The 26,455-nt window shown below is 38.4% G+C and overlaps 1 protein-coding gene across 3 annotated transcripts; it reads left to right on the forward strand.

Annotated features, from left to right (window-relative positions):
* Positions 1–444: 444 nt before the first annotated feature.
* LOC122746498 (zinc finger protein 260-like) lies at positions 445–24,870 on the forward strand. Of its 3 annotated transcripts, none has more exons than XM_043992139.1 (4): positions 445–754; positions 10,668–10,794; positions 11,325–11,423; positions 21,656–24,870. In XM_043992139.1, the coding sequence occupies exons 1-4, from the start codon at positions 551–553 to the stop codon at positions 23,260–23,262; spliced, it is 2,037 nt and encodes a 678-aa protein (XP_043848074.1). In that variant the 5' UTR covers positions 445–550; the 3' UTR covers positions 23,263–24,870. The 3 variants fall into 3 exon arrangements, with proteins under 3 accessions (XP_043848074.1, XP_043848075.1, XP_043848076.1); XM_043992140.1 differs by having other exon boundaries at positions 10,671–10,794; XM_043992141.1 differs by having other exon boundaries at positions 675–754; positions 10,616–10,794.
* The last annotated feature ends 1,585 nt before the right edge of the window (positions 24,871–26,455 follow it).

The following is a 26,455-nucleotide window of genomic DNA, read 5'->3' on the forward strand; positions in this document are numbered from 1 at the left end:
ATCCTCACCAGTCTGCTGGGAGGCAGTATTTTACAAACCAGTATGGGGGAGGGAAGGGCGTGCCCAGGAGAGAGTCACTTCCATAGCCTTGGGTTAAACTATGCTGACCTCCTAGGTAGTAGAAAGGGCATGGCATAATCTGCCTAGATCATGATTGTGCCCTTTGGGGACCGAAGCTCTCATTTCCCTAGGGCACTTGCTCCATCCTTCTCTTCCACCTCTTTCTCCCTCCTTAAGGCACCCTCCGTGCGGTTGCAACCCAAATGCCTAAAGTAACTACTGTCTTCAGCGGGGATCCATCACCCCGCGCATAAGTGTAGAGCGTCTCTGTTTCCCGGACTACATTTCCCAGAAGGCCGCGGGACTTGCCTCCACAAGATTTCACGCCGTTGAGTAAGTCGAACTGGGCATGTTCGGCCGGAAGTGGCCTTGTTGAGAGCGGAAGCTGTGAAGAGTCTCGGGTTCCCTGCGCTTTGGGAGGTCCCAGCTCCTTCCTCTCCCAGAGAGGCCCCTGCTCTGCCCCGCTACCCTCCCACCCCTCCTGCTCGGTATGGCGGCACAGCCCTACGCCGGGTCAGCCTCGGAGCCCTGGGGGGCAAGCGCGGGCAGAGCGGGGGTCGGGACGGAGGGTCTCCTGGGGCTGGGGGCGGCGGAGGGGCCGGGGCCGCTCGGGGTGCGGGCCCAGGCTGAGGGCGAGGTGAAGGTGGCCCTGAGGAGCCTCCCCGAGGGGGCCTGGCCAGCTCCGGCCTGCCAGGTGAGGGGATAAAAATGGGCGGGTGGGCTGCGCAGCGGGGATGAAGGGGCCCCTCCCGGGCTCGGATTCCTTCATTCCCTGATTCATTCATGCCTGCAATCGCTCTTCATTCACTCATTTCCCCCAGACTGGCACTCCTTTGTCCCTGGGGCATCGGCTTCACAGGGGGCTCAGTGAAGTCAGTTCTGGAGGCCACACTAAATGTCAGAGAAGACATTCAATCCAGAAGCTTTTCAGTGCCACAGGAGAAACAAGACCAAGCCTAATTTGAACGTGTTAGACATACATTTTGTTTTATCGCCTTTTCTTTCTTTCTTTTTTTTAATAAATTTTGCTATCTTTTGCTTCTATGCCACCTGCATTCCCCACTGTAAGCCTTTCTCTCCTCCCAGATAACCACCCCTTAAAACAAAGTAAGGGAGAAGACTACATCCATTTCGACCAAGTTAACACATTGGAAAAGTCAGAAGTAGGCAGTGATCCACACCCACACTGGGCTGCTTCAATAGGATTGGGTTGGAGGTGCCTTCTATGTCTTATTTGAGGACAGACTTGGCCATTATATTTTCACACCATTGAGTTTTAGTTGTATTGTTTTCAGCATTGTTGTAGTAATTATATCTGTGCTTTTATTTCACTTTGCATTAGTTCGTAGAAGTCCTCCACGATAGTCTAGTCATCATATTTATAATTTCTTTTTTTTTTTTTTTTTTTTTGGTGAGGCAATTGGGGTTAAGTGACTTGCCCAGGGTCACACAGCTAGTCAGTGTTAAGTGTCTGAGGTCGAATTTGAACTCAGTTACTCCTAACTCCAGGGCCGGTGCTTTATCCACTGCGCCACCTAGCTGCCCCCCTAGCCATAACTTTGAAGGAAAAATAATCTTGTTCTCTCATTTTTTGATTTTGTTTTGATCATTAATATTCGGGTCATGTGTCTGTTTGAATATATTATATTAAATGAAGTAAGATGTTGATCTAAACTTAATTACTGATAGACTGCTTTCCAGTTTTCCTAGCAGTTCTTGTCAAACAGGTACTTTTCTTGTGGATAACTTATATTTTATAGTTTCATGAACAGTTTTCTTGAGGTCAGTTATTTCTCATTATTCCTTTTTTATTCTGTTCTCCTGATCTTTCTATTTTTTAACCAGTACCAAATAATTTTTAATGATTACTGCTGTTTAATATAGTTTGAGATCTAGAAGTGTTAGTTTTCCATGCCTACAATTTGTTTTTATATAACTTCCTTAGGTATTTTAGATATTTTGTTTCTCAGAATTGATTTTGTTATTTGATCTAGTTCTGTAAAGTTCTCTTGATGGGGGAGGGTGGAGGAAGAGAAGAAGCCTTTATTTATTTATTTATTTATTTATTTATTTATTTATTTATTTGCTCATTTATTTATTTATTTATTCTGATAAAAGTATTTTATTTTTTTCCAGTTACATGTAAAAATATTTCTCAACATTTGTTTATACAAGCTTTCCAATTTCAGATTTTTCTCCCTCCCTCCCCTCCCTCCCCTCTCCCCTAGACAGCAGGTAATCTGATATAGGTTTTATATGTGTGTGTATGTGTGTGTATACATATACATGTATATGTATGTATATGTATATATAATAATAACATTAAACATATTTCTGCATTAGTCATGTTGTAAGAGGATCAGAACAATGAGGAAAAACCTCAAAATAGATAAACATCAGCACCAAAAACAAAAGAAATAGTATGGTTCATTCAGCATCTCTACTCCACAGTTCTTTTTTTTTTCCTGGATTTGGAGATCTCCTTCCATCATGAGTCCCCTGGAACTCTTCTGTACCATTGCATTGGTGAGAAGAATCTAGTCCATCACAGTAGATCAACACACAATGTTGATGATACTGTGTACAATGTTCTTCTGGTTCTGCTCATCTCACTCATCATCAGGAGAACAAGCATTTATGAAGCCCCTGCTATGTGCTAGGCAGCTTGCTAAGCATTTTATAAACATTTGATCTTTACAACTACTCAGGGAGATAGTTGCTGTTATTATCCTCATTTTGCAGTTGAGGAAACTAAGGCAGAATTTTTTTAATGATTATGCAAAGTATTACCATATTTGTCATTTTGTACAAGGAAACTTGGTTAAAAGAAAAAAATGAAAGAAAATGAAAAATAGCATGCTTCAGTCAGTTCCATCAATATCAGTTGTTTCTTTGGAGGTGGATAATATGTTTTATCAATAATCCTTTGGGATTATCTTGGATCACTGTATTGTTGAGAAAAATCAAGTCATTCACAGTTCTTCATCAAACAATATTGTTGTCTTTGTGCACAAGGATCTCTTTGGTTCTGCTGACTTCGTTATACATCATTTCATACATGTCTTCCCAGGCCTTTCAGAAGTCATCCTGCTTGTCATTTCTTATAGCACAATAATACTCCATCAGCGTCATATAAAACAGTTTGTTTAGCTATGTGAGAATCAGGGTGCCACCCCCTTCTGAGAAAGACATTATGAGAAACAGGGTGATGCCCCCTGAAAAGGAAGCATGTGACTAGCATCTGGAAGCTGCCTGTCATCCGAAGTTACATCTATTCATAGACTGCTTGTAAGTCATGTCATCAGCCAGTTAGCTTGGAGCTGTGTGTGGGGACCGCCCCTCTTCTGGTCTGCAGGAAATTTCCACTGCAATGGAGGATCTGCCTTTTCATTCAGGAACCAGCTTGTGGCGGCAGGGGCAGGCAGAGTAGACAGATATAACTCCACATGTTATCTTTTTTTTTTTTTTTTTGGTGAGGCAATCGGGGGTTAAGTGACTTTCCCAGGGTCACACAGCTAGTAAGTATCAAGTGTCTGAGGCTAGATTTGAACTCAGGTCCTCCTGACTCCAGGGCTGGTGCTCTATCTACTATGTGTTCTCTTTTTACTAATACCTGGTATACTTTAATAAATGCTTAATGCCCAAAGACTGATGCTAAAGCTTCTAATTTAAGGCGACCACATATTTAGATTTTAAACATCACAGCTATTCCCCAATTTATGGTCATTCCTTTAATTTCCAGTTCTTTTTTGGGGGGGGGGTGGGGTGGAGCAGTGAGGGTTAAGCAACTTGCCCAGGGTCACATAGCTAGTAAGTGTCAAGTGTCTGAGGCCAGATTTGAACTCAGGTCCTACTGAATCCAGGGCTGGTGCTTTATCCACTGTACCACCTAGCTGCCCTGAGTTAATTTCTAATTTTTAGCCACCACAAAAATTGCTAGAAATATTTTTGTACAAATGGGTCTTTTTTCTCTTTTTGGGGATGTCTTTGGGATATAAACCGTGCAGTGGTATTGCTGGATCAAAGGGTATGCACAGTTCTAAAGACCTTTGGTTATAGTTCCAAATTGCTCTCCAGAATGGTTGAATTTTTTCACAACTCCCCCAACAGTGGATTAGTGTTCTAGCTTTCCCACATCCCCTCCAACATCCAGTATTTTCCTTTTTTGTTGTATTTGCCACTCTGATAGGTGTGAGGTGATACCTCAGAGTTCTTTTAATTTGCATTTCTCTGATCAATAGTGATCTAGAGCATTTTTTCATATGATTAAAGATAGTGTTTCATCAAGGAAACACTACAGTGTTCCTTGAAGAAACAAAGAGGGGACTGTAGCAATTGGAATGATGCTACCTGCTGGAGAGCTACTGTAGGAAAGTTCTGCCATGAGGAGAAGGCGTCTGAGGGCAAGCCATGTGGTCAGTTCCTTGGCATCAGGAAGTGATGTTTGCTCATGGGTACTGTCTATCAAAGCTACCAGCCAGTCAACTTGAGAAGCCTCTCATTTCTGGGAGGAGGACATGAAATAGGAAACGGATGCTGGCGGAAGGGTTCTTCCTCTTTTGGTTCCTGACCATGCCATGGTGGTTCGGATGATGGGGTCTCTTAGAAATAGTTAGATTTTTACCTTTCTCTCTGATCCTAATGCTCTAATAAATACTTAAACACTTAAATACTCTTGCTAAAGCTTATAATTTATTGGCAACCACTCATTAGATTTTGGATAGTATAGCTAGAATTTTAGCCCCTTATAATAGCTTTGATTTCTTTGTCTGAAAACTGTCTGTTCATATTCTTTGGCCACTTATCAATTAGCGGATGACTTATATTTTTATAAATTTTACTCAGTTCTCTATATATTTGAGAAAAGAGACCCTTCTGAGAAATATTTGTTTCAAAAATTCTTTCCCAGTTTTCTGCTTCCCTTGTAATCTTGGTTACATTAGTTTTGTTTGTGCAAAAGCTTTTTAATTTTATATAATCAAAATGATTTATTTTACATTTTGTTTTGCTCTCTATATTTTCTTTGATTAAGGCAGAATTTTCAAAAAATTCTATATTCAGTTCATTAAATGTCACTTTTTTTTTTGTTAATATATGTTCTCAGGGATAAAATTTTTCCTCCGAGAACAGCCCTTTTGGTAAATTGTCTCATCATCATCTTTCACATTTTTGCTGTTGTTATTCAGTTGTTTGACTCTTCCTGACTCCATTTGTGTATTTTTTGGCAAAGATATTGGAGTTATTTGCCATTTTCATCTCCAGCTCATTTTACTGGTGAGAAACTGAGGCAAACAGGGTGAAGTGACTTGCCCAGGGTGACATAGCTAATAACTGTCAGAGGCCAAGTTTGAATTCAGGAAGAGTTTTCCTGAGTACAGGCTTGGCACTCTTAACTACTGTACCAACTAGTTGCCCCTGTCTTTCACATAGGTATTCTTTCTTTGTTTTATGACTTACTTATTGTGCAGAATTTCATTAACTCTCCATGTAGGTCTGTGTCTTTTGCATTCTATGTTAATTACTATTTTTATTGCATTATGTTCTGTAGAGAATAGTTGTTTCAAGTATAAATAACAAAAGTAATTTTGCTTTTTACACTTATATATAATTTCTTTTTTTTTTTTTTTTAGTGAGGCAGTTGGGGTTAAGTGACTTGCCCAGGGTCACACAGCTAGTAAGTGTTAAGTGTCTGAGGCCGGATTTGAACTCAGGTCCTCCTGACTCCAGGGCCGGTGCTCTATCCACTGCGCCACCTAGCTGCCCCATTTATATGTAATTTCTCTCTGCCCTATTACATAGTCTGTTTCTGTAGATGCTGAGAAAAAAATATATTCTTTAATATTCTTATTCTGTAATTGTCAAGGCTTTCACTTCTAAATTCTCCACCATTTTGCTCAGTTTTTTATTTTTTGTGTTAGGTTTGCCCACCTTTGAGTTCAACTAACTTTTCCTTTATGAATTTAGATCCTGTCTGATTTGATACATAATTTTTGCTTAATCTACTTTATTTTTACTTTTGGTGGGGCAATGAAGGTTAAGTGACTAGCCTAGGGTCATACAGCTAGTAAGTGTCAAGTGTCTAAGGCTAGATTTGAACTCAGGTCCTCCTGAATCCAGGGTCAGTGCTTTATCCACTGCACCACCTAGCTGCCCCTGATTTGATACATATATGTTTAGTATTGCTATATTGGTTCATTTTCTGTGGTTCCTTTAAGCATAATATAATTTCTTGGTTTATCTCTTGACAGTGTTATTCATGTATTTCTTTGTTTTGCTTAGAAGAAATTAGTTTTTGATGAGTTAGAATAAAAAATGAATTAATGGGAGTTTTGGGTTTTAGTTGATATAGAGTTGGTATAGAGATTTGGGTTTGGGCTAAAATGACTGGGAAATCTTCACCGGGAAGGTGAACTTTCAGTTGGTGCTGAAGACTAGGTAGGATTTGGTTGGTTCTATAGGTTTGAGAAATGGATTTAAGATAGGGGGAATTTTATAAGAACTGTTCAGAGTCAGTGATATGTAGTCGAAAAAAGCAATAGATTTTAAGTCAGGACCTTGGTTTGAATCCCAGTTTTTTTTATTTTTTTGCTCAATTTCTTTGTAACCTCTCATAAATCATTTAGCCTCACTGTAAACTTATGTTCCTTGGTTGACCTACGTATATGTGTGTATATTGGGGGGGGGGGGGAGGGGATAAGAGAGGAAAGTTCAATGTCTCTCAGATTTCAATCTTTCATGACATATCTGGGAACCAGCATGAAGGTTGAGTTGGCTGTAGAAAGCAGTGTCTGTTAGCCAGTAACAGGACATATGTTGAGGTTAATCTAGATTGTAAAGAGTTATGAATAATAAGAAACTTTTTATTCTTAACTCTGTAAAGTTAGAAACATTTCACCTAGGAATGGAAAGCAAAAAATGACTTTTTTTTGAAGTCATATCTGACTTCCTGACCCCATTTAGGGTTTTCTTGGTAAAGATATTGGAGTAGTTTGCCATTTCCTTTTCTACCTCATTTTACAGATGAAGAAACTGAGGCAAACAGGGTGACACAGCTAGTAAGTACCTGAGGCCAGAGTTGAACCCAGGAAGATCAGTCTTCCTGAATCCCAGCCCAGCATTATATCCACCTAGCTGCCTCTGAAAGGAAATAGGAGAAAATAGGAGAAGACAAATTTTAATGGCCTTGCTATGTCATGATGAAGGCCAGATACTTCACTTTGAGTATCTGTGGTACCTGTTAAGGACTAAAATTCTAGTTAAACTGTCTAAAATATCTAATGAGTGGTCGCCAATAAATTATAAGCTTTACCAAGAGTTAGACTTTTAAGCATTTATTAAGGAGAAGAAGAATTTGGTAAAGAGAGAAGAAAAGGCCTAGATTCCTATCTATTAAAGGGAGAGCGCATTTCTAGCTCCCTTTTCCACCAGCGTCCCCAGGAAAAGAGAGCTAGACAGAGCACCCAGCTCCCCCTTCCTCCTCCCACCAGCAAACATCACTTCCTGACGCCAAACAAAAGCCGCATGGCCTTGCCCTCAAAGACCTTCCTTTCATGGCGGAGCTTTTCTACAGTAAGTCTCCAGTAGGTGGGGTCATTCCAATCATTACATACCCGACAGAGTATCAATATCATCTTTCTTTTCAAAGCTGAGCAGCAGTCAGATTTCAGTTCGTTCAATTGTGGCACAGTTAGACTTGACTGAAATCACTGAACACTGGTGAAGAAAAAGGAGCATATTTTGTGGTGTGAGAGATCTGTGGAGAGAGAACAGCTGAGGTTGGGATTGTGTGAGGGTTTTTTTTGTTGTTTAGTTTTGAATACGTTTTTATTGACACTTTCTGTTTCTTATCTCCACTGTATCCCATGTGCTAGGGATTTAACGAGAGAGAAATAGCTGATTTCTGTAGCTATTCATAGGATGTTGGACATCATGAATTTGTGTTTGCTTTGCTCTGTATCTGCCTCCTATAGCTGTCTGATAGGAAGGAAGATGTGAATCAAAAGGACATTGAGGTTGATAAAGAGTGTAGGACATACCCTTTGAAGAAGGTCAGGATTGTGGGAGGTCACATTAGAGGAATAGATGTTCTTTTTTATTCTTTGTCAGAATTGAACTGTTCTATAGGGGGAGGGACAGAGAGAAGGAAAGAATATGTTGGGAAGTGTAGATCATGTAAAATCAATAAAAGTCTTTTCTTTTTTTTAAATGTAAGAGTTACATGGAGTGGACCAGCCTTGTTTATACATCACCTCTCAGCCTGCTACTTGACTTATTAGCATATTCATTCTCATCATCCCAGTGTAAGGGCAATCTAGGGATATGTTTGGATGATTACTAAATCGCTACATCTCTCATCTCCATAAAAAATTACTCAATTAAGCTCAGTCTCTGCCCCAGTTTAATTGGAGAAAGTTCTTTTACCTTAAGCAGTTATCCGTATCTCTCTGTACCAAAACTCTTAGTCTATTAAAATTAAATCAATAGGGGCAGCTAGATGGCACAGTGGATAAAGCACCGGCCTTGGAGTCAGGAGGACCTGAGTTCAAATCCAGCCTCAGACACTTAACACTTACTAGCTGTGTGACCCTGGGCAAGTCATTTAACCCCAATTGCCTCACTAAAAAATTAAATAAATAAAAAATTAAATCAATATTAAAGATATTGGCTCTATAATTAAATTAATAATAACAACAAGACATAATTCCATATAATAATTTAGCTGTGAGAAAGATCACAGCCAGAGTCACTGCAACCCTAACTGCAAATGACTTCTGATACACAATACTACCACTCAAGATACCAGGCAATGTGTTTTCTCAAGAATTTTCTTCATTTTTTCAAGAGTTGTTTAAAGTCCATCAGGAGAGACATCTGCATCTTCTTTACACACAATTTCCCCCAAACTATCATATAAAATTTTTTTTCAATTAAAATGCGTGTTCCCCCCTCTTTTCCTGCCCTTTCCTTTTGGGAAAGAGAAAGAAAAACAAAACACTTGTAATAAATATGCATAGTCAAGCAAAGCAAATTCCTACATTGGCCATGGCCCAAACCATGTAATATTGAGTCCGTCTCCTTCCTTCCTTAAGAGGTAAGTAATATGCTTTATGGTCATTGCATTGAGCAAAGTAATTTTGTCTTCCCTGTTCTTTCTGAAACCATGTTTGTCATAATTTTTGACTCCACAATTTTATTCTTTTATGTTAATATACGCATTTTGGTTAGCCATTTCCCAATTGATGGTTACCCTCTTAGTTCTTTGCTATAACAAAAGAAGCTGCTAGAAATATTTTTGCACATATGATGGATCTCCTTCCTTTTCCCTCAATCTCTTTGGGGTATAGACCTAGTCCTGGTATCTCTGTGGATGCATAACTTAGTGACTTTGGGGACATAGTTCTAGGTGCCCTGGGTGTTAGAAATATGAAATGTAATTCCTTGGAAGACAGGAAGCTGTTGCTTCTTTAACAAAAGCATGCGGGGCAGCTAGATGGCGCAGTGGTTAAAGCACGGGCCCTGGATTCAGGAGTACCTGAGTTCAAATCTGGCCTCAGACATTTGACACTTACTAGCTGTGTGACCCTGGGCAAGTCACTTAACCCCCATTGCCTGCAAAAACAAAAAACAAAACAAACAAACAAACAAACAAAACCAACAAAAAAAACCCCAAAAGCATTCATCCAGCTTTCTTCTTCTTTTTTTTTTTTAATTTTAGTGAGGCAATGGGGGTTAAGTGACTTGCCCAGGGTCACACAGCTAGTAAGTGTCAAGTGTCTGAGGCCGGATTTGAACTCAGGAACTCCTGAATCCAGGGCCAGTGCTTTTTCCACTGTGCCACCTAGCCACCCCAATAGGCTTTTAATAAATATCTGTTGAGTTCATAATATCACAAGATTGTAGATTTTGAGCTAGGAAAAACCTGACCTTAAGTCATCTACTTTAACTCTTTCAACTTATAGAAAGAGGAGGCAGAATGAGGTTAAGTGACATTTGTATAGCTACTACATAGTCAAGTAACAGTGAAAACTAGACCTCCATTTTTCCTACTACCTTGTTGTTTTTCATAAAGGTTGTGTCATTAGGAAGAGAAGGAAAGTTACAATGTTAAGTGCTCATTAGAACTACTTAGTAATGGAGAATGATTGCTATGAGATATACATACAAACACACACATATTTACATATTTATATGATGTATATATAGCTATATATGTACACATTTATACATATACATGGATATATACATGTATGTGTATACATACGCACACACACCAAATGAGTCTTTAGTGTGCCATTGCTGCTAGGAGTTCTCTGAGTTCTAAGAGATATTTTATTATGTATAATGCGATTTGAAAGTTGAAGAGTAATGGGCACCATTTGCTTGAACTCACTTTGGAAGATGATCTCTGAACAGTGTGGAGAAGCTACGTGCATACTACAGTCTTTTACAAAGTGAGACACATAACAGATCCTCATGATTGTCCTGACATGCCAAAATTCTGAGTGCTGTGAGAAACACTTCCTAAGCCACCTTCATACTTCATGTCTTGTTCAAGGTCCATGCAAGGAACCACCCTTGGGTGAGCAGAAATGTGTTTGCTATTTCAGCAGTTAATGACCTTCAAAGATGTCACTGTGGACTTCACCCAAGAGGAGTGGGATCACCTGGGCCCTGCTCAGAGGGACCTATACAAGGATGTGATGCTGGAGAATTATCAAAACTTTATCTTCCTGGGTAAGGACTGTTTTCCCAACATGGTTCAGAATCAGTCTTCGAGGACAGAACCTGTGAGGTGTTTTTGCATGTACTTCACAGCTCGCAAGACTGAAGAAACTTCTTGGTTTGACAGGATGTTCAAGAATACTTTGGAATTATTCCTAATCTCTTTTTGTTTAAGAGACAGTATTTCTAATCTTAGATGAAAGGGCTTTCTTTGTAGAGTGGAAATCCATAGCATTATTGTCCTGCTTCTGAGATCGATCCTCCCAATTCTCTGTTCCCTTCAAGTCAGATATTCTCCCCTAAAGCACAGAGTCCAATGCCAGTCATGGAATGAATTGAGTAAAATAATTTTCTTTCTGAGCCAAAAGAATACCTTGGTTTGGTTCCATACTTCTGTGAGCCAATGCAGAGGGGTCCTTCAGAGATGCTTGGTTGTCAGCTGGAGGCCTTCCTAGGCTTCTCTCTGTCTCTGAAGATAAAGGGATTAGGACTGACTTGACCCTTTGTACCCAGCACTTTCCTATTTCTTTTTCCACGAGCAGGGTTTCCAATGTCCAAACCAGAGGTAATCTCCCAGCTAGAAGTAGGTGAAGCACAATGGTTGATGTTGCTGAAAGAAGTTCCAAGAAGCTTCTCTCCAGGTGAGTAAATGAAAATCAGGGAGACAAGAATGATTGCAAGTTATAGCTAAGCAGTTGGGGACAGGATGTTTGAACTATTAAATGTTGTCATTAATCACTTGTAGGTTTTTGAGATGGGATATATGTTACATGAGCTCCCATGGTCACTCACCTTTAGTTTCTAAAAATTGAAAGGACTTCGAGATGATGTAGCCCTCCATTATGGAGATCCAAACTGAAAAGGCAGTAAAATGGTTTGGTCAAGGTCTCCTGACTGTTGAGAGCAGTTATCTGACCCCTAGATCGATCTAATGTATGCATTTGGGGACATGCCCACCATGGGCCTCCCTGTATGATACTCATTTTTTATTCTTCAGAGGCTATAGTATTCCATCATTCTTAGTCATATAGCAACATTGTCATATACTATGGCAAGTAAACCAGATATTTGCTGACTAAAACACTTTAGTGGGCTCTTGTCTACTGTTGTGGCAATTAATTTGTTATATTGATTAAACTTATTAAGTCATAATCAGTGTTACGATTTCTGTTGTCCATTTTACACTTATTTGTTTAAATTGTTAAAAAAAATATAGTGTTTGATATCTATGTCATATTGTTCTCATCATTAGTCTTTCTTTTAATCCTCATTTTAACTTTAAGTTGATGATATGATTGTATGTTACTGTCATTATTCAGTCGTGTCCAATTCTGTGACCCCTTTGGGGGTTTTCTTGGCAGGGATACTAGATTGGTTTGACATTTCCTTCTCCAGCTCTTTTGATGGATGAGGAACTGAGGCAAACAGGGTTCAGTGATTTGCCCAGGGTCACATAGCTAATAAGTGTTTGAGGCCAGATTTGAACTCAGGAAGATGAGTCTTCTGACTCCAGGCTAGCACTCTATCTACTATGCCACCTTGATGCCCTAATATGATTGTATACAAATGAGCTAATTCGAGGATAGCTCTGCCACATCAGTAACAAATCTTACTCTGTATGTTAAAGACGTTTCATTTTTTTGTATTGTTATTTGGTGCTTGCCATGTCCAGTACCCACCAATGCTTTCCTTGAAGAAAGTGTTTTTGATATGAAGTCATGAAACTTCCATATTTTCCCATGTATTTCTACCCATCCTTACCTATTTTGATTTTTGCATTGAAGTTATTAAGTGTAGGGTGATTTAATTTTGAAGAACTTTTCATGTTCTTTGTAAAATTTCTCTACCTTTTCATCCTCAGCAATTGATATTAGTACTTCAATTATTATCATGATGGTCTTTTTACAAATATTTCTGAGTACTGCAATGTGTATTGACAAAATAGTCTATAAAATAGTTTTTCCTGTTGTCACTGGGCATATAATTAAGTGTATCAGGCCTTGTGACATGTTAAATCCACTCCACTAATTCCTTTTTTTGCCTCTCCAAGGAGCACCTGTAAGCCATTCTTCTATTTAACTGTAACATCTTTATTTTTTCTGGTTTTGTTTGCCACAAGAATATCAAATTTGATTTAGTTCCTCCAGCAATATGTCCATTCATTTTGGTCATTTGGTCAAAAAAAAAAAAAGTCAAATCAAAGGGTATATACGATCTAAAATCAAGTGATTTTTAACACCTTCTGCTTCCTTTCCCACCACTCTGCTACTGTTGCTACAGAAATAGGAGGGGACTACATGAGACTGAGAGTGGTTTTTGTTGGCTTCGTTTAATGGGTTGCTGTGTCCAGCCTACTGGTGACGTAGTATCTCCATACTTAGCTTTGATAGTCCTCAGGAAATAGATTCAGTCTGTTGCCTGGGCCATTCTAAAACCCAGTCAGCTTAAATTAGTCTTTGGATACCCAGAGTTATCTCTAATTCAGAATAATAAATACTGAACAACTCAATAGCAAAACTGAAGTTAAAGCTTTTGATTTTGATCTCCAGAATCCCTTTTGGAGATCTTTGTTCAAGGCTGTCCCCATTCTTGGCTGAGAATCCCTCTTCACCTCTGAGACCTTTGGGAAACTTTGTGGTTAGTCATTTTCAGTTGTCTGACTCTTTGTGACTCCTTTTGGGATTTTCTTGGTAAAAATACGTAAGTTTGTCATTGTCTTCTCCAGCTCATTTTACAGATGAGGAACTGAGGCAAACAGGCTTAAGTGACTTGCCCAGGGTCACACAGGTAGTAAGTTTCTGTGGCCAGATTTGAATTCAGGAAGAGCAGTCTTCTGGACTCCAGGCCCAATGATCTGTGCTCTATGGTGCCACCTAGCTGCCTTCCTTCAAGTCTCAACTAAAGTACCATGTCCCGTGTGACACCTTTTCTGATCCCTCTTAATTGTGCCCTCCAAAAATGATTTTGTTTTTATGATGTACACATTGGTTACTGATTTGTTTCTATACCTGTTGTTCCTACCCATAGAATGTTCTTTAATGCTTGCCAGGTTTATGGCATTCAGACTTTTGGAACAAAGTGTTCATGATATTCAGGTCAGTGCTTTTTTTTTTTTTTTAAAGTGAGGCAGTTGGGGTTAAGTGGCTTGCCCAGGGTCACACAGCTAGTAAGTGTTAAGTGTCTGAGGCCGGATTTGAACTCAGGTCCTCCTGACTCCAGGGCCGGTGCTCTATCCACTGCACCACCTAGCTGCCCCTGGCAGAAGTCAGCGACTTCTAATTAATTTACCTTTCATTTCTTGATGCCCTCATCCAAATGTAGTTTTCATACCCATTCTCCTACAAGATAATAAACAGGTCAGAGACATCAATAATATCTCCTACAATTTGTTCACCCAGATCAGAGAAGGCTATTTCTGTCTCTCTTACCAGAAGTAGTTACTTCACAGAAACTAGATCAGAGAATGGATAGGAAAAACATCATATCAATTTAATATTTTGACCCAAGAAGGAAGACATAACACACGATGTATCTGGAGTCTCCCCTCCTAAGAGAGAAACTCAAGGAGTCCCTCTTTCTGAGGGTATATATAAGCTTTCCTTTTCCCAAGGGTTACAGAATACAGATCAACCCATTACAAATGTAAATCAGTTCAACAATACAAATCAGTTTAATAGCTCAACTTAAAGCAGATGCTATGGATAAATAGGTGGAAACAGGAAGGGTGTTTATCAAAGACAAAGAGGTCTCTTTTTTCTTTTCCTTCCTGGGGAAAGAAGATAGTGAATGGGAATTTCAAAGGGGCCTTTGAGTTTGTTTATTCTCTTGGGGAAAGTCAATAGGGACTGTCTGGTTCACTTTGAAGTATTCGAGCAAAGGGCATTTTGCTCCTATTAATCCAGGGTTCCATAAAAAATACTTTTGGATAATAAGGTATCTCCATCAAATCCAGGTTGTGATGTTTAAAATCCAAATGTGTGGGCACCTTAAATTAGAAGCTTTAGCACCAGTCTTTGGGCATTAAGCATTTATTAAAGCATACTAGGTATTAGGAAAAAAAAGAACACGTGGAGTTAAGAAAAGGCCTGTCTAGCCCAGAGTTCCAGCCTGGTTGGTTCTTCCTCAAATCCCCCACCATGAGCCTGCTTCAACCATGAACTCCTCTCAAACCGAGTGGAAGCTTTGTATAGGTCTGGAGCAGAGGGGGTCCTTACACACTGCTTTTAGCTGATTGGCAGGCATCAGCCAAATCCACTGGTTTACTGGACTTGAAGGTGGTCTCAAGTTCGAAAGTCTTTAGCTTCTGAGAACAATACCGCTTTAAGAGCCAGCCAGGTGTGGTTACAATCTAATTAACTTGAAGTAGGCTAATCAGCAGTCAATCACTCTCACTTAATTGAATCAGTTTAGATTAATCTCCAGGTAAGCCTTTGAGTATCTGCCAAATCCCATTATTTTCTCACAAGGTGATCCAAATATTCATATTAATAGTTCCAACATACTTTTTCTGGCCATACTTCCCTGTGCCCTCTTTCATAAGCTAGTTCCATTTTGGTGTCTCACCAGAGTTCTACTTTACCTCATTGTATCCTGGCAATGGGCCTGAATTCTAGACAGCTGGTAACAGAAGAATACTTAGTAAGTGCATGTTAGTTGATTAATATTAGGTCCAGTATTTCTTCCCTATAGATTTTAGGCATTGATTGATGCTAGTTTTGCTTTATAGAACTAACAATAAGTCTGATATCTCTTCTAACAAGTTAGCCCTTTAAGTGTATGAAAATCATATATTTTCAAAGCTAATAAACCTTCCCAGTTTTTTTTCATTCATTCCTCATAAAAATGTTTCTTTCTCGAGGAAGCCAACAAATAGAATGAGGGTGAAACATATGTGCAGAAAAGGAAAAAAAGGTTCTAGATTATTGCATATTCTATTCGCAATCCTATGGACACACTTCTGTTTGTCAATGCTATATTTAAAAGGCATATGGTATACAAAACTGCACATAAATTCCAAATGTGGTCTGAAGAGTACAGAGTACAGTTAATCAGTTGTATTGTGTGATCTCATCACTTTTATATCCATTATTTCAAACTAAGATTCATTAGCCTGAAAGATTGAGATTTTGAGGCAGTATAGTATACTTGATAACTGGTCTCAGAGGTAGGAAGACCTAGATTCTAGTCTTGCCTTTGACACCTACAGCTTTTGTACCCTTGGGCAAATCAGTTAACCTTTCAGTGCTCAAGGCAACTTTTTTTTTTCTGCATTAGTCAAGTTATGAAAGAAGAATCAGAACAAAAGGGAAAAAAATCTCAAAAAAGAAAAAAAAACAACAAAAAAGTAGAAACAGGGGCAGCTAGGTGGCGCAGTGGATAGAGCACCAGCCCTGTAGTCAGGAGGATCTGAGTTCAAATTCAGCCTCAGACACTTGACCCTTACTAGCTGTGTGAACCTGGGCAAGTCACTTAACCCCAATTGCCTCACCAAAAAAAAAAAAATAGAAACGGTATGGTTCAACCTGCATTCCGATTCCCCAGTTCTTTTTCCTTTATGTTGAGAGCATTTTGGATCATTGTATTGCTGAGGAGAGCTAAGTATCACAGTTGATCATGACACAATATTGCTGTTAACTGTGTAGGATGTTCTTCCTGGTTCTGCTCACTTCACAAGGTAACTCTTAAGACTGTAAGCTTTAGCGAAAGACTCAGATCTGTATTAGTAGAGGAAGTTCCTGGAGGGGAACAGTTTGTACCAATAAAGTCTCAAGGCCAGTTCCTATTCCTAAAATTGATTTGGATTTTTTCATGGCTACCACAAGCTATTGAACTTATGGTGAACTAAAACAGATTCTGAACATGATTTGCCCTTAAATCAAGACTTGCTATCCTGTAATGATACAATTAATATTTTAAACCTAAATCTGGAACATTACATTTATCTTCATTAAATTCTACTCCTTTTATTTATACATTTTTCCATCCTGCTGAATTTACTGAAAATTTTTATGGATATATTTTATTTTTACATTATCTATATTTCCCAATATCCCTTTCTCTCTTTTAGAGAGCCATCTTAAAAAAAAAGAGAGAGAGAGAGAGAGAGAGAGAGAGAGAGAGAATAAGTAAATTCAGCAAAACTAACCAATACATTAGAGCTGCTGAATGAAACTGGAGGAGGTCTCATCACTATGCTGACTGGTGACATTACAAATTCCTGTTATCCAATCTCACCTGGACCCTGTTTGCAGCAGGGCAGTGCTTTTATTCCTGTCTAATTGGTTCCCTATCTGATTCTCCACAGAAGCTATTCTAAACTTTCTTTTCCCTCTTTAACCTCCTGATGCCTCCTTCCATCTTCCTTCTCAGCTGAAGACCTTGCCTTTAACTTTACTGAAAAAATTTGGGTCATTTGATATGAGCTCCCTATTCTCCAATTCTCTCAAAACCAATTGACGTTATCTCCCACGTTCTTCTTTTCCCCTATTGTCAGTCAGAAAAGTAGCCCTTTTGCCAAATTAAGCCCCTCTACACGTGCACTTGAAAGAAACCTTTCTGCCATCCTCTCAAGTGATTGTCCTCATCTCTCCTCCTTTTCTCAACCAAACTCCTTGGAAAAGTTGCCTCCATTTTTCTCTTTCTGCTCAACCCTTTGTAGTTCAGCCTTTGACCACATCTATCACATGAAACTTCCCTCTCCAAGATTACCAATAATCTCTTAATTGCCAGATCTAATGGTCTTTTCTCAGTCCTAATCCTTCTTCTCTGCTATACTTGATACTATTGTATATACCATCCTCTAGAATGCTGTCTTCTCTCTGGGATCTTGTGGCACTGGTGTCCACTCCTATGCTTTCTACCTGCCAGACTGCTCCTTCTCAGTGTTCCTTGCTGCCTAATCCACCACCTGAATGTTCTAGAGACATCTTAAACCCCTAAAACCTAAGATATTATATTTTCCTCCAAATCTCCTCTTCAAGAATTTGACTTTGTGGAGTTTTATTGAACTTTGAGATGTTGAGCTCTTAAAACTGAACTTGTCTTTTCCCCTAAATCCTCCCCTCTTCCAAAGATTTCTTTGATCTGTTAAAGGAGCCACCATCCATCCATGACCTCAGGCTCATAATCTTGGCAATATCATGGACTCTGCCTCATCTCATATCTAAACAGTTGCCACATCTTGCTATTTCTGTCTTTACAACCCCTTTCTTCCATTCACAGAATAAATAGAAACCTTAGACTAGGCCTTAATCACCTCTGGCCTAGATTATTGTAATACCTTCCTAATTAGTCCTGCTGCTTCTCATCCTACAAATAGCTGTTCAAGTCATTTTCTTTAAGTTCAGATCTGAGCATATGATTTCCTATCAACTTCCAGTTCTCCAGGAGAAATTATAAGCTCCTTTATATAGGTTTACACCTACAAAACCTGGACCCCAACCTCTTTCTAGTCTCATTGGGCATCTCTTCCAGCACTCTGCAATCCAGGTAAACTGTGTTTTTGACCTTTGATATCCCAATGCTACAGGACACTTTCTTCTGTCTTCATGTCTTTGCACTAGCCATTCTCATGTCTGAAATACACTCTTTTCCTCAAAAAATCTCTCTTCCTTTAAGATGCAGACTCTGAATAATACCATCTTCTGCATGAGGCATTTCCTTACCACAACAGTTAGTCCTTTCTCCGCCAAATTAACTTATGTTTAACCACTTTGTATACTTTTATATTTATGTTACATATATTTATATATGTACTTATCTGTCCCTTTAGAATGTAAGCTTATTATAAGTATGGATTATTTCTTTTATTTTACTTGTTTCTCCAACACCTAGTATACTGCTTGGCACATAGTAGGTGCTTAATAAATTCTTGTTGATTGAGCACAATCCAACATTATATGTAGCATTACACACCCATAGTTCCACACCTATAGAAAAATGGGAGACAGATGCATTCTCTTATTTCTTCTTTGGTGCCAAACTCCATCATTATATTTTTTTTGGTTCTTTCTGTTTACATTGTTATAATTCTTGTGTAAATTGCTTTCCTGAGTTTTAATATGCTTCTCTGTATTCTTCATACTCATTGTTTATGACAGCACATTAGTAGTAATAGTTGGTGTTTATATAATGCTCTAATGTTTGTGAAGAACATTACATATATTATCTCATTTGATCCTTACAACAACCTTTTGAGTTAGTTAATATTATCCCCATTTTACGGATGAGCGAAGTGAAATTAAGAGAGATCAAGCGATTACCCAGGGTTACACAGTAAGTATCTGGAGTGAGATTTGAACTCCAGTCTTTCTGACTCCAAGTCCAGTGTACTGTATGATAAGTTCACTATACAATATACATAAAATATTCCATTACATTTCTGTACCACAGATTATTTAAGCCATTCGTCAATCAATGGGCATACTTTCCCCCCATTTCTTTGGTATTACAAAAAGTACTGCTATAAAATTTGGAGCTTTGGAATTATGCTAAGAAAGTGACTAAAGTATCCATAGCTTTTTACCTTTGATATCCCAATGCTATGCATATGTTGCAGGAAGATCAATGATAATAAAAAAAGAGAAATGTCTCATATGAACCAAAATATTTTTAACAAAACTTTTTGGAGTAACAAAGAACTGGAAACAAAATAGATGCCCTTAGATGGCCTTTTTGTGTTTACGTTGTACATTCATTTGGAACTTCTTAGATGTTGTGAGATACATGCCTCTGATATGAACATCTTTGCCATTTTTCTCAGGAGTTTTCATTTAATAACAGCCAGTCAGTCAACAAGCATTTATGTATTAGCTTATTTTTTTTTGGTTTATTATAAATTGGTAATGAATAAAAATTGTTTCATCTAGGTCAGAGGTTTTTATTCATTTTGTACCATGGACCCTTTAACAATCTGGGGAAGACTATGAACTCCTTCTCAAAATGTTCATTTCCTATATTCATAACAAAAGAAAATGCTAAATTTCAGTTAGAAATTAGAGTAATTTTTTTCACATCAATTTACAGACATGTGAACAGTAGGGGGTGGGGAGAGTCTATCTGGAAATCCACAGATTCCTTGGGGAGCAATGGAAGGCAGATTAAGAACTTCTGATGTAGGGTTTTGACAAAAATGTGGATTAAGGTCTGGACAATTATAAAGAATCTTATTTAGGTTTTTAGTAGCCCATTAAATAAAGAACTCTGCTTAAAATTATTCAGAGTCTAAATTCTCCTAGCTCTTTTATCATCCAACCTATATTTTTCTTTTTTTTAAAAATAATAAACATTTTAAAGTTTTGAGTTCCAAATTTTCTCTCTCCTTGTCTCCCTTCCCTCCCCTCTTTCCTGAGACAGTAAGCAGATATAGGTTATATATGTGCAATTATGTAAAACATTACCATATTGGTCATTTTCTATTAAAATCTTTGAATAAAAGAAAAAATGAAAGAAAGTGAAAAATAGCATGCTTCAGTCTGTGTTCAGTCAATATCTGTTCTTTCTTTGGAGGTGGATAATCTGCTTCATAGTCTGCTTCAGTCCTTTGATATTGTCTTGGATCATTATATTGCTGAGAATAGCTAAGTCATTCACAGTTCTTCATCAAACAATATTTCTGTCACTGTGTACAATGTTCTCTTGGTTCTGCTCACTTCACTATACATCAGTTCATGCAAGTCTTTTCAGTTCTTTCTGAAAATATCCTGCTTGTCGTTTGTTTTTTCTTTCTTTCTTTTTTTTTTAGTGAGGTAATTGGGGTTAAGTGACTTGCCCAGGGTCACACAGCTAGTAAGTGTTAAATGTCTAAGGCTGGATTTGAACTCAGGTACTCCTGACTCCAGGGCCGGTGCTCTGTCCACTGCGCCACCTAGCTGCCCCTCTGCTTGTCATTTTTTATAGCACAATAATATTCTATCATCATCATATACCACAGCTTGTTCAGCCATTTGCCAATAGATGGTCCCAACCTATATTTTTCTAAACATTGACATCCAATACCTTGCTGAAATTTAAATATCAAATGTTTATATAGTATCTTTGTTAATGAAGTAGGGAATGAGGTTAGTTTTACCTTATTCACTTTCAAAATGCACTAGGCTTTCATTTCATCAGTGCTTTCATTTCTGAGTTGAACATTCAGAAACCATCTGGTTGAAAGTAAGATCATAAATCTAGATGGGACCTCAAAAGCTATGTACCCCAAACCCTTCATATTGTAGACAAGTGAACTCAGACCCTGAAAGGTTAAGTAATTTGCCCAAATTCATACAATTGGTAAGTTTCAGAGGTGGGATTTGAATCCATATCCTCCAGTTTCAGGACCAGTGTTCTTTCTGCTGGACTGTTGCCTCTTCAGGCTGGTTTTGTTTGGCTTTGTTTTTGTTTTTATTTTTGTTTTTGGTGAGGCAATTGGGGTTAAGTGACTTGCCCAGGATCACACAGCTAGTACGTGTCAAGGGTCTGAGGCCGCATTTGAACTCAGGTACTCCTGACTCTAGGGCTGGTGCTCTATCCACTGCATCACCTAGCTGCCTCATTGTTTGGCTTTGTTTTGAGGAAGAGGTCAGAATTAGATTAGGATTAGAAAACTTTCATTGCCAGATTCAACTTGTTTTAGCTTTCTTAAAATTTAGAAATTTTCCCTAAGCTTACTAACAGTTGTTCTATTATGATATTTACAGATGCCTTAATATAGATGGGAATTCCTTTTGTATTGGCCACCTAGTTATCCTAATTGCTTTAGTCCTTTAGTTCCCTGTTACTCCTTTACAGACTAAGTATCATTCTAATTGATTTAATTTCTCATTTAGAGAACAATAATTCCCTTCCTTTCAGAACAAAGAGAAGGAATTATTGACATTATCATTTCTTTCAGGTCCCCTTTGTCAGGAGAATACATGTGAAACCAAGGATTCAGCCATAGAGGAGAGTAATTATTTGGGAGAATCATCCATGAGAAGATTCACAGTGAATACTAATGAATGTGGTGAAACCTTCAGGCAGATGGAACACCTTATACATCAGAGAATTCAGACTGGAGAGAAATCCTATCAGTGTAATGAATGTGAAAAAGCCTTCAGCTGTAACTCAGGCCTCACTATACATCAGAGAAATCAGACTGGAGAAAAATCTTATCAGTGTAACCAATGTGGGAAAACTTTCAATTACAACTCATACCTTACTGTACATGAAAGAATTCATACAGGATTAAAACCATATAAATGTACTGAATGTGGGAAAGCATTCAGAGAGAGGAGATACCTTACAATACATCTTAAAATTCATACTGGAGAGAAATCATATAAATGTACTGAATGTGGGAAAGCCTTCAGCCAGAGGGGAAGCCTTAATTTACATCAGAAAATTCATACTGGAGAAAAATCCTATAAATGCATTGAATGTGGAAAAGCATTCATCTCCTACTCGGTCCTTACTATACACCAGAGAATTCATACTGGAGAAAAACCCTATAAATGTAATAATTGTGAGAAAGCCTTTAGACAAAGAGGACACCTTACTGATCATCAGAAAATGCATACTGGAGAGAAATCCTATAAGTGTAATGAATGTGGGAAAGCATTCAGAGATAGGGGATACCTTATGATACATCAAAAAATCCATACCGGAGAGAAATCCTATTTATGTAATGTATGTGGAAAAGCCTTCAGGGAGAGAGGACACCTTACTATACATCAGAAAATTCATACTGGAGAGAAATCCTATAAATGTAATGAATGTGGGAAAGCCTTTAGGCAGAAGGGGAATCTTGCTGTACATCAGAAAATTCATACTGGAGAAAAACCATTTAAATGTAATATATGTGGGAAAGCCTTCAGGGATAAGGGATATCTTATTGTACATCAGAGAATTCATACCGGAGAAAAACCATTTAAGTGTAATGTGTGTGAAAAAGCTTTTACAGACAAGGGATACCTTACTATACATCAGAAAATTCATACTGGAGAGAAATCCTACAAATGTAATGTATGTGGGAAAGCCTTCAGAGATAAGGGATACCTTGCTGTACATCATAGAATTCATACTGGAGAAAAACCATTCATATGTAACATATGTGGGAAAGCCTTCACAGATAAGGGTTACCTTACTATACACATGAAAGTTCACACTGGAGAGAAGTCCTATAAATGTAATGAATGTGGCAAAGCATTTAGCTCCAACTCAGGCCTTACTATGCATCATAGAATTCATACTGGTGAGAAGCCCTATATATGTAATGAATGTGGAAAAGCCTTTAGACAGAGGGGAACCCTTAATGATCATCAGAGAGTTCATACTGGAGAGAAATCCTATAAATGTAATGAATGTGGGAAAGCCTTCAAAGAGAAGAGATACCTTACTATACACCACAGAATCCATACTGGAGAGAAATCTTATAAATGTTGTGATTGTGGGAAAGCATTTAGGCAAAAGGGAAACCTTGTTGTACACCAGAGAATTCATATTGGAAAGGAACCTTTTTAATTCAAAAGATATGAAAAAGACATCCTTTATCATAAGATAATTTATACTAGAGAGAAACTCAGTGTGCAAAATCTTTCACTTAGAAGGAAAAATGATCAAACATTAATCATGGAATAATTGGATGTGACATTTGAAATCTATCCCAATCCTTTCTTAATTTTACAGATGGCAGAGCTGATAACTAGGAAACTTCATTGAGTTGATTATGATCATACAGATAGTGAGTAACAGACCAGGGAGTGGAACTCATGTCTTAACTAAAGAGAGAGTTCCCACCCACTATTTTGTGCTACCCCTATGATCCATGACGTGTCAGTTGAAAGAATGTGAGCAACACTTTATCAGCATACCATAGTCTGTAGAAATAGCTTACATTACTCTAGGAATTTCAAAATTGGAAAGGACTTCAGAAGATAGCTTATCAAACCAATATATGAAAGAAATCTTACATTATATACAAGGGATCACCCAGCCTTTGCTTAAAGATGTCCACTGAGGGTTAAAATACCACCTCCAAAGGCAATCCACTTCTCTTTAGGATAAGCTTGAGTATGGGAAAGGGTATGAGAGAGAGAGAGAAAAATATTCTGAAATGAATGTGATGTAAAACAAATGGCATTAATTACATATGTGAGAGTTGAAAAGCAACTCTTGGTCTTTGTTGATAAAGGGAGTTTTCTCACAGGAAATTACCTATTTCAATGAAATCACTGATCTGTTGTAAAAAAACAAAACAAAACATCTTTTCATCAAATGAGATAACGTGTAAAGTGCTTTGCAAACCTTAAAGTGCTATATAAATGTTAGTTATTATATACATGAACATTTATGTGTATATATTATGTAATATAACCCAGAACCAAACATGGTACTAGAGATGTAGCTTTGCCAGTATGCAGCACAAGATAGCATTAGGGATTTTTTGGCACTGGCCCTGGATTCAGGAGTACCTGAAGTAAAATCTGGCCTCAGACACTTGACCCTTACTAGCCGTGTGACCCTGGGCAAGTCACTTAACCCTCATTGCCCCACAAAAAACAAAAACAAACCAAAAAATGCACGGAGTTAGGAGATAGAGTGTCTTGCTCAAGAAACAACAAGGAGACTAATGTTGTTAGAGTGTAGTGTGTGAGGTCCTACAGGAATAGGGGATGGTGGTGTGAAAGGAGACGATGGTCAAGGCAGTCTTCTATCCTCAAAGTGATTTCTTAGGATTAAACTGGAGACCTCCACTATGAAAGCTGTTAGATGTTTAAATACCTGACTGTAGTTTGCTGGTTTTCTACAAGCCCCACAGAATGTGGACAAATCATCCAGCTAATCCAAACATACTTCCTCAGAAAGGTTACTACAGTTCACTGAATGCCTTCCAAAGACTTACATGGATCAGATTTTTTTGCACTTAGTCTAAAACCTATTAATTGAAGAATAATTTAGATTGCCTGGTTAAGGTGTCACTGCATCTTGTCACATTCTTTAGATGTGATAATTATCTATCCTGAGGATCTTGAGGACTGTTACTTTTTTTTTTTCTTGGCTGGGCAGTGAGGGTTAAGTGACTTCCCTAGGGTCATACAGCTAATAAGTGTCAAGTGCCTGAGGCCGGATTTGAACCCAGATAGGTCCTCCTGAATCCAGGGCTGGTGCTTTATCCACTGTGCCACCTAGCTGCCCCCACTGTTAACTTATTTTTGTTTTGTGTGGTTTTTTTGTTTGTTTGTTTTACTTTTGGTGAGGCAATTAGGGTTAAGTGACTTGCCCAGGGTCACACAGCTAGTAATTGTTAAGTGTCTGAGCCCAGATTTGAACTCAGGTCCTCCTGAATCCAGGGCTGGTGTTCTATTCACTGTGCCACCTAGCTGCCCCTTATTTTTAAAATACTTTATAACTTCATTTAACAATATTTTCCTTTGTCATTTTGTGTATTGAGGCAACTATGTACAGCAGAAGATAGAGCACTGGACCTAGAATCAGGAAGACCTGAGTTCAAATCCAGCCTCATGCTTTGTAGCTCTCTGACCCTGAGTATGTCCACCTAACTTCTATCTCAGTTTCCTTCACCTGTACAACAGGGATGATGATAGCATCTGCCTCCCGAGATTGTTGTGAAGATAAGATGAGAATATTTGTAAGTCTCTTTGCAAACCTTAAAGTACCCTATCAATGCTAGCTTATCACCACTATTGTATTTTCTGAATTTAAAAACATTAGGAGAAGTCTTTGGGCTATTGCCAAAGGGGCACATCAATACAGTTAAGAACCCCTGCACTGGCCTGACCCCCCAGCATACACATACACACCTTTACATTTATGTAGAAAGAAGCTACAGATGACACATGCAGGCCAGCAGACAACATAGGATACATTTAGAAACTCAGAAATGCATTTACTATATGTATAGTATTGTATAATTATCAATCTATTGTATTTTTTAATACCATAATTCAGACTTCTCTGCTACAAAGGGAGGGCCAAAAATTTTACACAGACTTTCAGATAGCTAGTTGACACCGTGCCCCTAACTACTTAAATGCTTTTTGAATTAGTGGATGTTAACAGGAGACAAAAATCACTTATTCCTGAGGTTGGTCGCTGAAGACTTCTTGTCGAGGTGAAATTGAACAATTAATGCTATCCAGTTCAGTAACTCTTTAAAAAAAAAAAAAGATAGTCTGCCATGCCTTTTTTTTCCTTTCTTTTCTTTTTTTAGTGGGTCAATGAGGGTTAAGTGACTTGCCCAGGGTCACACAGCTAGTAAGTGTCAAGTGTCTGAGGTCAGATTTGAACTCAGGTCCTCCTGAATCCAGGGCTGATGCTTTATCCACTGCGCCACCTAGCTGCCCTGCCATGCCTTTTTTGATGAAGGCACACTAGCTTTCACTGGTTTTATTTGTTCTATCACTTTTCTACATAATCACTAACCATTGTACAGTAATGTGGACTCTAATGTACGCACTAATAATACATTCTGGAATTTTGTCAGGTTCATAGCCTTATACTTTTTGGATGATGTTCTGTTCTCATTGTCAGAACATCTGCCCTTTAGCCCTGTGATTTCTCTAGAGCTGCCTAGAAATAGCTAGGTGGCATAGTGGATAGAGCTCTGGGCCTGGAATTATGAACACCTGCCCTTGAGACACAGCAGTTTTGTGACTCTGGGAAAGTTACAACATCTACCTGCCTTAGTTGTCTT

This window comes from Dromiciops gliroides, chromosome 3 (assembly GCF_019393635.1).
Source record: "Dromiciops gliroides isolate mDroGli1 chromosome 3, mDroGli1.pri, whole genome shotgun sequence".
Lineage (NCBI taxonomy): Eukaryota > Metazoa > Chordata > Mammalia > Microbiotheria > Microbiotheriidae > Dromiciops > Dromiciops gliroides.